The sequence below is a fragment of the Sander vitreus genome, chromosome 7 (genome assembly GCF_031162955.1).
Source record: "Sander vitreus isolate 19-12246 chromosome 7, sanVit1, whole genome shotgun sequence".
In the NCBI taxonomy this organism is placed as follows: domain Eukaryota; kingdom Metazoa; phylum Chordata; class Actinopteri; order Perciformes; family Percidae; genus Sander; species Sander vitreus.
In genome coordinates this window covers 11,888,319-11,904,791 of record NC_135861.1, presented here as the reverse complement: position 1 = coordinate 11,904,791, position 16,473 = coordinate 11,888,319, and the positions used below count along the sequence as shown (strand labels likewise).

General features: G+C 40.4%; 2 protein-coding genes across 2 annotated transcripts in view; one reads left to right on the top strand and one right to left on the bottom strand.

Moving 5' to 3' along the window:
* Positions 1-107: 107 nt before the first annotated feature.
* On the top strand, positions 108-1,793 carry atp5f1e (ATP synthase F1 subunit epsilon). The gene is made up of 3 exons (XM_078254614.1): positions 108-217; positions 597-721; positions 1,616-1,793. Coding segments are annotated over exons 1-3 (159 nt in total). The 5' UTR covers positions 108-185; the 3' UTR covers positions 1,618-1,793.
* Positions 1,794-1,828: 35 nt separating this feature from the next.
* The window catches only part of LOC144520692 (piezo-type mechanosensitive ion channel component 2), a 32,513-nt gene continuing 17,868 nt past the window's right edge, over positions 1,829-16,473 (bottom strand). The window contains exons 26-44 of the mRNA XM_078254605.1: positions 14,095-14,261; positions 13,420-13,619; positions 12,532-12,693; positions 11,836-12,171; positions 11,440-11,698; positions 10,090-10,278; positions 9,754-9,961; positions 9,437-9,569; positions 9,135-9,282; positions 8,818-9,032; positions 8,061-8,219; positions 7,725-7,872; positions 7,117-7,305; positions 5,408-5,500; positions 4,643-4,812; positions 3,912-4,028; positions 3,531-3,610; positions 3,108-3,333; positions 1,829-2,986 (exon numbers count right to left, since the gene is read on the bottom strand). Of these exons, the coding sequence (XP_078110731.1) occupies positions 2,731-2,986; positions 3,108-3,333; positions 3,531-3,610; positions 3,912-4,028; positions 4,643-4,812; positions 5,408-5,500; positions 7,117-7,305; positions 7,725-7,872; positions 8,061-8,219; positions 8,818-9,032; positions 9,135-9,282; positions 9,437-9,569; positions 9,754-9,961; positions 10,090-10,278; positions 11,440-11,698; positions 11,836-12,171; positions 12,532-12,693; positions 13,420-13,619; positions 14,095-14,261 (3,455 nt within the window). The 3' untranslated portion in view covers positions 1,829-2,730. The remainder of the gene's footprint in view (positions 2,987-3,107; positions 3,334-3,530; positions 3,611-3,911; positions 4,029-4,642; positions 4,813-5,407; positions 5,501-7,116; positions 7,306-7,724; positions 7,873-8,060; positions 8,220-8,817; positions 9,033-9,134; positions 9,283-9,436; positions 9,570-9,753; positions 9,962-10,089; positions 10,279-11,439; positions 11,699-11,835; positions 12,172-12,531; positions 12,694-13,419; positions 13,620-14,094; positions 14,262-16,473) is intronic.

The following is a 16,473-nucleotide window of genomic DNA, read 5'->3' as shown; positions in this document are numbered from 1 at the left end:
AATCAACCGACTGCTTTATAAGATATCACCAAACACAAAAAAGAAACACTGGGGGCGGGACAAGCGACCGCGAAAGCCGTCAATCATGATAAAGCACCGTTCTGGGTGGGAAAAGGACCATCGTATCTCAAATTACGTCATCACGCACATATCCGACCTGTCCTTGAAGCCACAACACAGGCAAGATGGTCGCATACTGGAGACAGGCAGGCCTCAGGTAAAAATTATATACAAATGTATATCTTCATAGGTAGCTTTGTGGTCAGTGCTGACTAGGTTTTTGTAAATACGTATTTGTTGTTATAACGGAATACTTACACAAAGTCCTTGTTATTCCGTCGATTAAATCCCTCAGGGGGCGACATAGCTAGCTAGCTAACGTACTAACGTTACAGTAGCTCTAGTCAGCTTTTCCACCCATGCTTTTAACTTACAGCGCCAACGTTAAGTTAGCTGATAACCGTCCAAGATGTGACTCTTTCTGATAATGCATGGTATACGTTATTTGTTATTAAAAAAGCAGTTGGTTTTTTCACTGTTAGTATTGTTTGTCCTTTAGCTTTAGCATGCGGCTAACAAGTGTGTCCTCTCTGCAGCTACATCCGCTTCTCCGCTATCTGTGCTAGCGTGGTGCGGGCTGCGATGAAGCCGCAGTTCAAAGCCGAAGCATTAAAGGCCGCAGAAGCCAACGTCAAAGTCCTGAAGCCCAAAACAGCTGCATGTAAGTTAATCAAATATTATAAGTTACCAGCACTCGAGAGAAACTCTGATCACATTAGCACATAAATGCATCATCCCCTGACTTGTTTCAAGGAGAGGCAGCTGTGACATTGAGTGGTGACAGAGTGCAGGTTTTCAGCGGTGGGAGAAATATTCAGAGCATTTAGTTAGCAATACTACAATGTTAAAAATGTTCCATTACAAGTAGCTTCATAAATTGTATTAAAGAAAAAGAACAGAAGAATTATCAGCTACATTTAGTATACAAGCATCAACAGTGACCTTACTTATTTAGCAGAATGTCCTAGTTTAGAGTGCTGTATTGTTAAATAGGAATAGTATTTCATGTAAGCAGCCTTTTATTTTGTACCTAATCAAGGTGGAGATCATTTGTACAGTAACTAATTCATGAACTATTGCATAGTTACATCTGTAACAATACATAATCTTTTCTAGAGGAGTTTTCTGGAAACATGAATGACCTTAATCTCCATAGTACTTAATAATTAGTTGATTGCAGGTTTTGGTTTAAATGAAACTGGCACACAGCAGTCCTTGGTACATGGTTACCTGTCAACCAAAATTTGTGTAAAAGTATTCTAGATCAATGATCCCTATACTTTTTTCATACCTTCTAAACTGAGGCACAATACTTAACTGACCCCGTGTATGGATATGGCGTTTTATGATGTTGCACCACTGTAAGTGTCTGCACATTACTGCTGCTCATAACCCATTTTTGCACCCCTTCTGTGCAAAGTTGGACTTTGGGAGTCAAACTCTAAACCTGTAGTTAGTGATATTAATAATTCTCTTGTACTGTTTGTCATACAATATCATTTTCATGAGGACATTTTCAGTAATGTTTTTATCCTTTCTCTCTATTTCCCTCCAGGATTTGAGAACAAGATGTAGATAGTTTTTCCTTGAGTTGTGAGTTCCTGTCACTGTCCTGTCCTGCACACCGTGGAGAAGAGAAAAAGGATCACATCAAGATGACCTGAATGAAATTTCAGTTATTTTCCCTTTTTCATTTGTTATTAAAATTGTATTAAAGATGGATATCGGAAATACATTTTGTTCCCTTGTATTTTTGCCTTGTTGAATATAGTATTCACAGCACTGCAGAACGAGACACTGAAACATTTTTGTCTGTGACAACAATTTTTATTTTGGTATAAATTAATCGGTGCAGTAGTCTACATAGTCATATACAGAACCATGGTATTTACAGAGGTATGTGTGTTGATCCATGAGTATATCAGTAGTTTGTTGACTATTCATTGATCCTCCTGATAGAATCTGAAGTTGGGGAATAGGGTGTTGTGTACAGTACATACACCGGTAAAAACCTGAATCCAAAACTATTAGAAATGCATGCATTGCCCAGTGGGCTGGAAATCAAACTATGACAAATAACTGGCAGGCACTTAATTTGTTTAACTGCAGTTCACATTAGTTGGTGTTGTCTGGTTAAGTGCCTTCTAAATTACTGTAAAATATCATTGTTGGTATTCTGAATCATACAGGCAAAGAATAGAAAATGACTAATTTTGCATTTTGCTAGAAGTTGAAGTTTCTGTGAACAATAACATACATGTCAGATAAGTAAATCCCACATTGATGACCTCTTTGAAACTAATCAAATCAGGGATCATGTTTTTGTCGGTATGAATACTAGTAAAGGTATCATGAAAACTGTGATTAATTTTTATATAAGCTCTGATCTCTTTAGAAGAATTCTCTGCTTGGCCTTTCCATGAAGGTCAGAGCTCAAGATAAGTAGTCAGAAAGGGACCCAAAATCTTGCTCAGGGGCACTTCAGCAGGGTTCTTGATTACAAGTGGATCATTAATCACAAGTTCCCCCTGCTGAATGAAATAACTACTGCACCAAATATTATTTGCTCTAATACATACATTTTGAGTGATGGTAGTTCAGTGTGGACACATCCACAGGCGGTGTTTCACCCTCCACGTCCCATACTAACAGATGGTATGCCACCAAACACTAGCTGTCTTTCTTCTCTCTGGTCATCTTGATCATGGTCTCTGGCGATCGGTAGAGGAAGATGAGTTTCTCAAACAGCGTCTCCTCCAGCTCCATCTCTCCCGTCTCTCGGACCACGAAAATGTCCGTGCAGAGCTTCAGGACCCGGTCCACACACGGCAGGTCCTCGAACATGATGGACCTGGAGATCCCGTTGAAGAACTCCCTGACAAACTTTCCGATGACCAGCACCACTGACATGTACAGGCCTACGATGCTGTGGTGAAGAGAAGAGGAGCAGAGAGAGTGGACAATTAGTCTCTGTGAGAGAAATACAACAGTTGAGTAGGTGGGAGAGTTTTACCGTCATAATGCAGGCAAGATGTCCTGTTACCTACCCGTGTCCAGCCAGAAAGCCCAGACTGGAGGGGCTGACTTTATCACTGAATACCACTATCTCTATGTTGTGACACTTGTGGTTGGAGAAGGCGAGAACTGGGGAGCACTCCTCCACCACCCACCACTGGCCTGCCTTTTTCTCTGACCCTCCGTTGACCTGCTGAAGTTTGACTGACATGGGCCTGAAGAAAGCCAGCGCCTGGAGGTCTGGGCGGTCTGAGTGCTCTGAGGAAAGACATGCCGGGATTAAATTAAACTGCATGTTTTAAACAAGAGATGGGTACAGGACAGATCACTCGGATAAGATCGTCAGCTGATCCTTAACCAAGATGGATTCCTTTGGATATTATAAGTACAATGCAGTTATAATTTCTAAAAGAAAAATCTGTAGTATGGTCAATGTACAATAAACTGTGACTAACCTACTTTCATCCTTGTTGCCATTTTGGACTCTGGTCCTTTGGGACCCCTGAGGAACTTAGGCAGCAGAGAATGAATGAGCCTAAAGGAAAGAATAACATAGTTTAACACCTTCTGAGCTCAAGTGGAGAAAATACTCAGTGATGTTGCGCAATGCATGTCTGGGTTGCAAAATGAGAAATAGTTGATGACAAACATTATTTCAGCTCATGTAGTGCCATGCTTACTAAAGTATTTTTAGAGTTGATGTTTGTTTTATTTAATTCTCCAACATTCACATCTCTAGTATAGACAGAAACTGCATTTCAACACCAGAAGAAGACAAGCAGTTATAGTACAACCAAGTAAAAACCAACTGGTTGTGTGTGTTAACGGCAACTCACACAGGTTTGCTGCTGTTGCCATTGAGCATGTGGACTATCCCTTCCCTCAAGGCCTCGTCCTCAAACTTCACAGTGTGTTCTCCCACCGTCTCTACAACCATTGATATGGATGCATTCCTGAGAAGGGAAGGAGAGCAGCGTTAAGTTAACAGTTTGTTCAGTGCTGTATGCATCTGTGCAAAATGCAGCCAAATGATTTTAAAATGGAGTTACTGAACAGTTTAATTAAGAGATCTGCATAAAGCATTGGACGTCTCAGATCTCTTTATTAATTTCAAATTAAACTTGATACGTTTTTGAATCCCCAAGAAATTAATATGACATTATATAAATGTAATGCACAGATACAGTATGCTCTATGTGTAACTGTACATCCATTCACACATAATGGAGTCTGTATCTTAATGAGTTGAAGTACTTTTTTGTTTATATGTAAAAAAAAAAAAAAATGAAGAGCTCACAAACTGAGCACAATACAAAGAAAAATAAATAAATAAAAACAGAAATTCATAAAAAATACATTTATCAGTGCTTGTCCATACCTGGGAATGTATTTCAAGCAGGTACACCCATGAAAACCCACAGAGACATATACCCACTGGATCTGCATTGCACTATGACACACACACACAAACACACACACACACACACACACACACACACACACACACACACACACACACACACACACACACACACACACACACACACACACACACACACACACAGACCTGAGCAGTGTCCAGCGTAAGGTCATGTATATATGAGAGGAGTTGCTGAGCTCCTGGATCATGGCGGCTCGACTGGCCGGGCTGATGCTCCACAGCAGACTGGCATCACTCTTGATCTTAGCAACAACAATGTCGTCCGCCTCGTAGTTCATTATGAACTGCATGGCGGACTGGGAGAGAGAGCAATATTGTGTTTTATCAGTGTTCTGAAATGAATTGAAGCCTCATCTCTCTATTTATATGTGTCTGTTTCTTTTCTCAATGTCTTTTTTATCTTATGTAAAGCATTTTGAATTGCCTTGTTGTTGAAAGGTGCTTTACTAATAAACGTGCCTTGCCTATGCATCTTAACCATTTGTCCACCAGGAGTCTCCAAAACAATCACTTCTGTATGCATCATACTGCAACTCTTGACATCCACATTAAAATACTGAATACTAATATTCAACATACACTAACACTTGAGCTTCCTGGTGTCCCAACACAGTAAACATGATGTAGTATAGCAGTTATGTTACCCTTTAATTTGGAGAAACAAAAACATTCTCACAAAAATCATTAAAAAACATATATAGATAAGAAAAGACACAAGTATATATCTACATGCATACAAAGAGAATAAGAGGTGCTCCTATCATGGCCATAGGCAGTAATTGGTTAAGACAATTATTGCTTCGACATATACAATAGAAACACGGTACAGTTTTATTAATTATTGTCCCATTACTGGTGCTCTCAGTTTTGTGTGTTACAGTCAAATCTTACTGGATGGGTTGCGTAGATTTTGGTGAGTCGGTTGAATCCAGCTTCTGTGTACGGAACCAAGTTCTGCTCCTGGGCGCTCATGGTGAACAGAGGCTATGGAAACACACTCGATAGTAAAACATTTACATTACACGCACACACACAGAGATGAACAATGACTAGCGCCTGAACTGCACAGTTAGAGGGCAAGTTAATCACTGGTATAAACCATGATGGTACTGCAGGGAAGTGGTTGTTCAGGTCGCTGTCTTTGGCTCTAGTGATCGCAATGTCGGTCAGTCAGTCGCTCGGTCTGCTCCTTTGGTCTAGACTGAAATATATTAATAACTACTGGATGAATTGCCATGCAATTTTGTTCAGACATTCATGGTCCCCAGAGGATGTATCCTACTGACTTTGGTGATCCTCTGACTCATCCTCTAGTGCACAGATCTTCAACAGGGGATCCGGGGCCCCTAGGGGATCCTCAGAGTTACTGCAGGGGGGCCTCCAAATTATTGTTAACTTTTTAAAAGTTTTTTCAGTACAGAAAAATACTTTGCACATCTTTAACGTGAGACAGGTGAAAGGGGATAAGTAGGTCAAAAGTTGCAAAGAAACTCCTTCCCACTGCCTAACTTGCAAAAAATGTATAGTTATAGTAATTAAATAGTAGGCAACATTTTCGGTACTAGACCATTATCTGGCAAAATGAATGAAGGGAGTTCCTTTGCAACGTTTGAAAGTTTAAAAAAAAAATTGAAATGTCTTAACATGAATCCAACATATTATTATAAATCAGCCTATTTGTAAAAAAAAGACATTGATGATAGGCTTACTGGCCTACAGGTAATGTAGTCACTAAGATCCACAGATACAGTTCATCTTAAGGATTCACTGTCACATGTTTAACACTAAAACATGATTTATAAAATCATGCCAACAATTATTTTAATAGCTAAGTTTTCTATGCACTAAAAAGGTATGCATTAAAGCTTTAGGCTTTTATTGGAGGCCCAGTTTAATATGCAACTAAATTTGATAAAATATGTAGTAGGGGGTCCCTGCTCCGTCCCTCTCTCAAATAATGGGTCCTTGGCTTAAAAAACGTTGAAGACCCCTGCTCCAGTGCCACCACGAAGTTGAAATTTGTGGTTTTGAGTGAAATGATTTAATAACTATTGGATGGATTATCATGAAACGGCATTTCGTACGAACACTCAAGTTCCCCTGAGTGTTCATCTAGCACCATCATCTGGTCAAAATGTCAGTTTGTCCAACACTTTGGTTTATGACTTAAAAAAAACTCATTACATTCCCATTAGCCTCAGCTTTACTTTGTGTTTAGAGCGAATTAACAAATGTTAGCATGCTAACACGCTAAACTAAGATGGTGACCATGTTAGACATTACACTTGCTAAACATTAGCATTGCTATTGTCATTGTAAGCATGTTGATCTTAGCATTTAGCTCAAAGCAGTAAAACCTAATGAGATACAAGCATGGCTGTAGACTCTTAGAAAGAAAGATTATGGCAAAAGAAAAAGTGGTTGTCCTGCATTTCTTTTACTGTAGCACTTCAAGTAAGAGACTTTGCTGTTTCACCTTTTACAAGCAAAACATATTCAATGAATAGTAGCAGCCAGCTAGCTACAGTGTTTTAGAATATAAGCATACAAACACTACAAGTTGAAAGTTAGCACACAGTTTAATGCACTCCCATCCTGACCTCATATCCTGCGATGCTAAGCTGGATGGAGACGTCCACCGGCCGATTGGTCACTCCGGCTGCTGACTGCACCAGTGACATGAAGAGGAGCGGGAACCAGATGATGCCGATGAGAGCAAAGATAATGAATCCTCCCATCCCGTATTTCACCACCTTCTTCTTCTTCTGCCCTGGAGGGTGGGGGTATTTCTGGAAGAATTGCAATTACATTACTCAGACTAGACTTAGACTTAGTTCTCAGACTATTAAATCTAAATTTAAAAAATTGCATATTTTGTCTGACCAGCAGTCATAAATTAAAATGTGTTATATCGATACCTCCTCTTATTTTAGAAGCTCTAAGCAGAATGAATTTAGCATTCTTACCTGATAAATGACTAAAATGATTAACTGGTCAGAAGAATAGTCATTAATAAATGATCTGTCGATATGGTAAGGTGGGGAGAACATGGATGAGTATAGGAGTAAGAATACAAATGTTATTGTCATTTGTAAAGCCCAAGGCAGAGAATTAAGTACTTAATGCACCTTTCATATTATTTAAATAAAACTGTGGTACTGTAGTAATAGCGCAGCAGGCAGTATGTGTACTACACGCTCTCAATTACTTTCTCGGACTCCCTCCAGCACTTGAGGATGAATATGTTTGCATAGATGTCTTCAACACAAATCCAACTGGAGAGAGACAGAGTGGTGTCAGTCCAAACCCAATCCATCACCGCTCTCAACTCTGTCAGGAAGGGAACTAAACGAAACCTGGAGGAGGAGAATTTATAAGGAAATTGATATATTTTTATTTTGTAATATGCACCATAAAAACTATTCTAAAAATGAAATACCAAACAGAAAACAAATTACACTTTAACACTCAATCACAAGTGTGGAACGTGTGTCTTGTTAGTGGAGATATTTGTATTTATCAAAACCAGTAAATGTTTTCTTACCCTTGGAAGAGGAAGAGGTTCAAGTAATTGTAGTTCTTGGTGAGGAAGTTGCCCAGGATGCGGTTTGGGTAGCCACATTTGATCTGGTAGGCAGACAGGCCGAAGTAGATGCACTTTACAAAGTACCAGAGCTGAGCAACAGGGTTCCTGTTGAACCTCCTGTGGAGTAAAAAAGACATGCTGAGAGAAGGAGATATCCATGAAATTATCTAAGATTTTTAAGTCTTTCTTCTTTTTTCCCCTCAATGATTTTTGATTCAAATTCTAAAAAGAGAGTCTTATAATACTATAACTATAACTGGAATTAGGGATGGGCGTTTTATTAGATCAATGTGTGTGTGGGTTCGTTTTGTCAAGTTAATATATTTCAAAACAGTCTAGATCAATTGATCGATTTACTATCCTGAAATTGAATAGAAGATCGTTATGAGGACGAAAACATGCACACTCGATGTGAGCTTTCATAATGTTTCATGAGAAAAAAATTGATCTGTTTTTGCCCCTTCTTTGATATTACTTTTGGAAATAATTTTCTATCTAGTCTTTTCTATCACACAAGTTTGTATAAAGCCTGTAGAGTAGGATAATTAGTTGTCTTGTACTGTACTGTATTTTAAACACTATTATACTTTTTTTGATCTCTGTCTCCTTGTAGTCACTCTTAATTATTCTTTAAATTGTTAACTCCACAGTCTAGGATGAGTTTATTTAATGACTGAGTGAACAAATGAGGAGAATAATAAACTCAGTTGGTGACCTCTCTGTGACGCCGGGGAGGATGAAGAACATCCAGAAGTGTATGCCGAACACCAGCACCACCTGGAAAACACACTTTCCCAGCAGGGACTTCTTCAGGTATAGGGCCCGGTCTACTATCATGGTGCCGAACTGCATGAGCAGCATGACCAGGAAGGCCTCTGGAACCTGGTCCTCCGACAGAGACTCCGTGATGTCGGCTGCTGCAGAATATTTCTACAGAGAGACAAAGACCAACGTGATTGTGTTGTACTGTACATAACATGCATTTTAAGTGTGCATACTGTTGGTGTGATTAGAGGCAGGGCAGACCCTTACCCCAAAAGCCCAGTATCCATATATAGTGACGATGAAGTTGACTACATCGATGAGAAACATGAGAGCGTAGACATCACACACAGGACTGTAGTCTGGGTGGATGATGTCATAGAAAAACTGTCTTATGGGTAGGTAAATGTTAAGCGCACTGTAGAAAAAAAAACAGAATATACAGCATCAAAACACACTTTTCTCCAAGCTGATTCACAAGGTCAGATTCACAAGCTCTATATTTTAGATTGTTAAGGGAAAATAATCTGTAATATAATGGTAAAATGTGAGCTTTGTCTGCAACAACGTACACTTCTACGATGGCAGCTTTGGCCTGTAGCATCCACTCTTTGATATGCTGTCTGATCCTCTGCTTCCTGGTCAGCGGAGCCTTGTTTTGTTGCCGTCTCTTCTTCTTGTTGTGCTGCTTCTTGGACTTCACCTCTCCGGTAAAAAAAAAAAATGAAATGTGAAATGTTAGGTATGGTGATTAATGTCATACAGCAACTATCAGTGACAAAAACAAAGAAGAAAAGACAACAGAAAAGAAAGAAGAAGTAGAAGTCTCCCACCCAAACGGTTGGGTCAGACTTGAATCAAAATATATCAAGCTCTTTTGAATATTCACCATCAGATTCTGCTGAGTTACCTCTCTTTCGTCTACAGAATATGGAGGTGGTGGAGGCTTGGAGAGGGAGGAACTTCAGCCGGCGTTGAGTTTTCTCTTTGCTGCCCATCTTATCTCCTCCTGTCATCTTGTTCTTGTCAACTTTCCTCTTCATTTTCTTGAAAAAATCAGGCATTTCAACTTCTTTGTTGTCCCACAGCCCATGGCACTGTGCAGTCACGGATACAAACAGAATTTGAATTCGCAAAACTAGATGCATGGCGACAATGCTGGTGGTTCCTTACCAGACATACAGGTGGGTGTATTTGAATGAGCAGGGTGACTTTTCATGGTTACCTTGAGAATAGACCGATGGAAGAACAGAGCGAGCAGCTGAATGAGGTCGAAGAGGACGTAGCCGTCTTTCTTCTCCACCCCTATGATGTTCGGCAGGGCGAAGGGCCGCTCGGCGTTGATGCCTCGGTACGCAGACGTGGTCCAGGGGAAGAAACCAAACTGGAAAAAGTACTTCACCACGACAGTCAGCTGAGAGAAACAGAGACGAGAGTTCTGGATCATTCATCAGCTGAAACCATAAATAAACATCAGACGTTTTCTCCAGAAATAATTGATGGTCTTTTTTCTGTACTAGGTGACATCACTTGAGGCAATTCATCAGACTTCACTCAAAAGGTTTTATACTGCAAGTATGCAGTAGGACTTCCAGAGACCCGTAAAACCAGTGGGGTAGGACTACATTAACCATACAGAATTGTTATGGGGTGGGGGGGGGACATCCACCATCTATCAAATTGACTCAGAAATGTTATCAATGTGTGGCCCGGTTGGTTCAGTGGGTAGAGCAGGCACACATATATTTAGAGGTTTATGCCTCGACGCAGAGGTCCAGAGTTCAACTCCGACCTGTGATAATTTCCTGCATGTCTTCCCCCTCTCTCTCCCCTTTCTCACCTGTCCTGTCCATTAAAGGCAGAAAAGACCAAAAATAATCTTTAAAAAAAAGAAACGTTATCAATGTCAGCATTTCTTAAAAAACCCTTAATTTTAAGGGGTCATAAAAAAAAAGAAAAACATGTTACCGTCATATCTGTTTAAGAGTAATAAACACTTTGGGTTAATTTGCAAACACAATTACAGAAGATGATGTCGCCCTTCATTAAGCCCTTTGGTGTTTGTTTTTTGGTGAGTTTAAATCAACTAAACATAAACATTTGATAATATTGAGCTACTGTTTCACATTTGAATGGTGCAGCATTATGAAAAATATGAGCACAGAAACAATATCAGCTGCCAAATAAATATATAAGATATGCAGAATTGCTAACAGCCATCCCTATGTACTACATTGTAACCCATTGTTTAATTTTGATTTTGTCTGCCATTTTTAATCTGAGCATGTTCAGTATTCTTCCAACGAGGAATGATTTATTTATTAAACACAAAACTGATCGCAGCCCCTGGTGTCTAAAATGTGTTCTAAAATAAATATTAATACCGCAATGAAATTCACATTTACAAATGATGTCAAACACACCACAGGGTTCAACAATGAGAGTTGTTTACACTTTTGACGCTTTCGACGTTTTTGTTTACATTTTTGACGTTTTTTTTTTTTTATGTTTTCTTTTTTACACTTTTTTTGACATTTTTTCCTTCATTTCACCACAAAATGCTGTAATGACTTACCTCTGTGTAGATTATGGCGGTCATCCAGAAGCGTTTGGTCGGCCGGGGCACAGACAGCATGGCCCAGAGGAAGATGAGAATGGGCAGGATGAGGGAGAGGAGCGAAGCCGTCACAATGTGGTTAAGGATGATGACAAAGTAGCACAGCATCTCTGACTTGGACACCATGGTGTTATAGAGGGCAAACACCAGCTTCAATGGCCTCGGCAACGTCAGGAAAAACTTATCTGACTCTGAGATCTCGTCATATTCAAACATACTACAGAAAGGATTGGGGGGAGAGAAGACAGAAATAGTAATAATAATAAGTCACATTATGTCACGCAGCAGCTTGTCTCTCTTTGGCAAAAGATGAAAAAATGCTTTAAACTAAAAACGTTTCTTGTGTGTACTGACTTGTTAAGCAGCAGCTCACTGGCAGTGAGGTTCCTCGTTTCCTGACTGAGAGGTCTGGGAGATTCTGTGAGGTCGAGGCTCTTCTCTCCATCGCTCTCCCTGAAGCCCAACGAGGTGCATTCTGGGTAATCAGCGCATTCATCTTCTTCTCTCTGCTCTGCTTCCTCGTCCAGCTCTTCTCTCTCCACCTCACGATCCTCCTCTCGTTGTTCCTCTTCTTCCTCCGCTTCCCCTGTCTCTTCTGGTCCTTGCTCACTTTTCGTCTCACCCTCCGTGTCCTCGTCATCACCCTCGTCTTTTTTGTGGTCTTCTTTTTGAGGGGTGCCATCTTCACAGCTTTTGAGACAAGGATAGGGACATTTCCACGTCAAGAATCAAGGAAATGTTGATATGCAAAGGTGTAAAGAGCTGAGGGAAGTCTAGATTTACCATAGACACATCATGTGCATCTTATTTTCATATATGTACATATATTTACTTACATGTATAATTAAACCCAGAGACAAAGGTGGGATGATCTATCATCACTATCTATCAGTGAAGTTATGCACACTTGCCACCCAGTGCATATAGTAAACAGGTTTTGTCGGTGTTATGATATACAGTAGTCCAGTCCAGGATTCTCTCCTAAACCCCATAGCATATCTGTGTGGCTAAGTTTTACAGCATGTAACCAAAGATTTCTCCCTCTCTCACCTTGGTGACAGATCAACAGTTTCAAAGAAGGACAGGTCGATGTTGGCTGTTTTCAGGAGTCTCCGTCTGAGCTGGTCAGCAGCAGGAGACACAGCGGGTGGCTCGTCCAGCTCTTCCTGGGTCGGCTGCCGGGAGCCCAGCATCGTCTCATCTGTCATACAGCTGAAGGTGAGGAGGAGAGAGCAGATGAGTAAAACTGGGTCTAAAGGAGGGGTAGACTGTGTATATTAGGGGGGGGGGGTGGAGGGGGGGGGGAATGTATCGTGATTCTTTTGCGACAACTTTTAAAATTGTTTATTTTCCCTAGAATCAATTATTTATTTATTTTAACCAATGATTCCCCAAAATGTTCTGTTTATATGGTATTCCTGACGGCGACTACAACATATCCGTTTCCAACAAAACAAACCGAAAGCAGAAAAAGCAGAAAATGCATGTTCTTACTTCTTTACAAATGAAATAAATGTCAGACTGACCGACTTACTGATGTGATGTGCATTCTTCTTAGAAAACAATTAGTTTTTAGAAATGTCTCATGATATATTGTCTCTAGAAGTGTATTATTCAACTTTTGTTTTTGTTAAAGAAGGAAAAGAAAATTGCAATACCCAATATTATCAAATCGCAATACTTCTAAAATCTCAATAATTGAACTGCAATACAAATCGATTCGGCACCCATGTATCGTAAAAGAATCTAATCGGGACAAAAGCATATCGTCCCAGCCCTAGTGTATATTGCAACAGTAATAATGCTATGCATGTCTTAAATATGTCAGCAGTTCTAACTTTAAACATACAGTACATGTATGCGCACATGGGAGGAAATACAGTAGAAGCAGGAAAGAGAATGAAAACATGAGAGGTAAATATGGGACCAGTAGCCTACCTGGAAACGCTGCTGCCCCAGGACACTTTGGAGGCTTGGTTTTTCAGCTTGGCATAGGTGTGGTGTGAGGAGGGGACATCGGGCGGGGAGGGGGGGGGGAGCAGGGAGTCATCTAGAGTGTCTTGAGATGAAAGTGTGTTCTGACGGGATATCCAGTTTTCATAAAACTGCTTCACGCTCTCCTGGCTCACCTCTCTACCCTGTAGAGCAAGGGAGAGAGAGGCTGTAGCTGACCCAAACATAGTGCATGAGGGAAGTGTATACTGTACTTTATGTTTGTCCATTAAGTGTCCCTGTAGGCCAGTGGTTCCTAAACCGGTCTTATCAGCCAGAACTGATAACACCTGTGTAATAATCAACTTTAATAATTGAACAATTAAATGAATAAATAAAATACGCAAAGAAAAAAATAGCTTTTTTTTGTAAATAGAGCACATCTTTCAACGTAAGATACGACAGCTAGTTTGTCACTATAAGTCTCATAATGGTACACACATAAAAGTCATAATGACATAAAAATAATAGTTGGGGTTGAATTTGTTTATATGTTTACATTTGTTTATATCGTCCATATTGAAGGATACAACTTTTTTTTTGTGCCTGAACTTGAGACTAAAACCCAGACATACAGTATCTTCAATTTACAATGATCAGCTTGACATCCTTTCCTCTCACCTTCTTTTGCTGTTGGCTGAGTAACGCACGCTCAAAGAGCAGAACCTTGGAAATGTCCAGGCTTTCTTTGCAGAACCTGTTCAGACCCTCCGTCAGGTCGTCAAGAAGGGACTGAATGAACACCCAGCTGAACTTCAAGGTGTTAATGACGCGCTGCAGAATGTTTTCTGTAAGGAGAGGACAAGTACCTAAGTGAGCATGAATGTGTTGATATATTAAAGCTTTTCCCTGCTGCTGTACGCTTGTTCATGTTACAGCAAAAACAAATAGAAGGCCCTATCTTACGGTGGCCGACAGGGGCAAACGCCCTGCAACTTAAGAAAACACACACAAATAGACAAACCACAAGCAAATTAAGAAAACAACTTCATTAACTTGACAACACATGTGCAGCATTCAGCAAACGCGCTGCAAATACACACAACACAACCAAATACATAAACGCGCTGCAAATACACACAACACAACCAAATACATAAACGCGCTGCAAATACACACAACACAACCAAATACATAAACACGCTGCAAATACACACAACACAACCAAATACATAAACACGCTGCAAATACACACAACACAACCAAATACATAAACACGCTGCAAATACACACAACACAACCAAATACATAAACACGCTGCAAATACACACAACACAACCAAATACATAAACACGCTGCAAATATGAAACGATGCAAAAAGAAAAGCACACAAACCCAGAAAACAAATACGCAGCATCCAGATTACACAACGGAAGTTCTCCAGAGCTCTAGAGGGAGCAGCTAGTGGAACAGCTGGATTTTCAACCCCACGGGGAGAGAGAGAGGGAGGGAGAGAGAGCAACTGCATAGACTGTAAATATTAAGTCTATGTTTGAGATATGTTTTCTCTCGTTTGGTGGGTGTGTCTCGGCTCAGGTCACAGGTGATACTCAATCAGCAGAGACGTCTGTAAACTCGTGGTGATAAAACATTTAAAACTCCATCAGCGCTTAATGTTGACGTTATATTACATAACGCATATTACATGAGAGGGTTTAATTTCGAGGTCCGAAAGGCGCATTACTGAAGTATAGGCCTACTCAAGTGTAATATTGTGATTAACGGTTACCAACAAAATAAGTGATCAATCTGTATTCATATTGTGGAGCAATTCGCTGAAATACAAAAAACAGACAGGATTTCTAGTCCCTCCCTGTTTAGTAAACCAGCCAATTTACCGTGGGATTTATCAAACTGAATAAATCCCGCTCGCACATATAAACACAAAACTGCTCTGCTAACTCCAACGTGTTGTAAGTAAGACATCTGCTGAAAAAGTTATTGTATTCATTAGCATGATTGGCGTACTGTTTAGTTCACAAACATCCAACACACCAAAGTACAAAGACATAGCGGACCAGACGCAAGCTTTTATTTTGAAAAGCCAAAGCTCGGGGACGGCACCAGCCGGGAGGGCATGAGACGGGAGCATAGACTGTATATTACTACTATATTATATTATTAATAATAATAATATGAATTTAATATACAGTCTATGGAGTTCTCCAGGCTGCAGCCATACCCGACTCTAATAAAAAGGCAGAGCGCTCTCTCCCCGTGGGGTCGAAAATCCAGCTGTTCCACTAGCTGCTCCCTCTAGAGGTCTGGAGAACTTCCGTTGTGTAATCTGGATGCTGCGTTTTTTTGTTGCATTTGTTTCGGGGTTTGTGTGCTTTTCTTTTTGCATCGTTTCATATTTGCAGCGCGTTTATCTATTTGTTTGCTGAATGCTGCGCATGGGTTGTCAAATTAATGAAGTTGTTTTCTTAATTTGCTTGTGTGTGTTTTCTTAAGTTGCAGGGCATTTGCCCCTGTCGGCCACCGTACTATCTTGCACCCGGCGCAGCGCAGCAACAAGTGATGCAGTTGTCAATTTCCCGTCCAGCGCCCACGTCGTTTAAATAGCAAATGCACCTGCGCCCATCTGTGCGCCCATGGGCGTGCTGGTCTTACAGAGAGGTGTGTTCAGGTGCATTCTTGGCGTATTCCTATCGTGGTCTAAAGTCAATAATGCAGTATTTCATTGTTATTTTAACAGCGCATTAGTAAAATGCGCCTAGGCTCGTGCACAGTGTGCACACTATGCTTGTTACACACACAGGGACGCACAGCAGAACACAAACATGCAAAAGATTAAAAATACAAATATTACAATGTGAAATAGTATTATGATATGATACTTATTATTTCACTTCACACACAAGCAAATCAGTTTCTTCTCCTGAAAATCTCTCCTTCCTGCTTAGCAAATCCGCCATCATAATAGCAATGCACCAAGGTACAAACGCGCCTGGCTTTTAGGGAGCTGACACTCAGATTGGTTTATCCGTACACGCCCTA

Coding starts and splice junctions, on each gene's coding strand:
- atp5f1e (XM_078254614.1), top strand. CDS start 186: ATGGTCGCATACTGGAGACAGGCAGGCCTCAG. Junction 218..596: donor TGGAGACAGGCAGGCCTCAG/GTAAAAATTATA, acceptor TCCTCTCTGCAG/CTACATCCGCTTCTCCGCTA.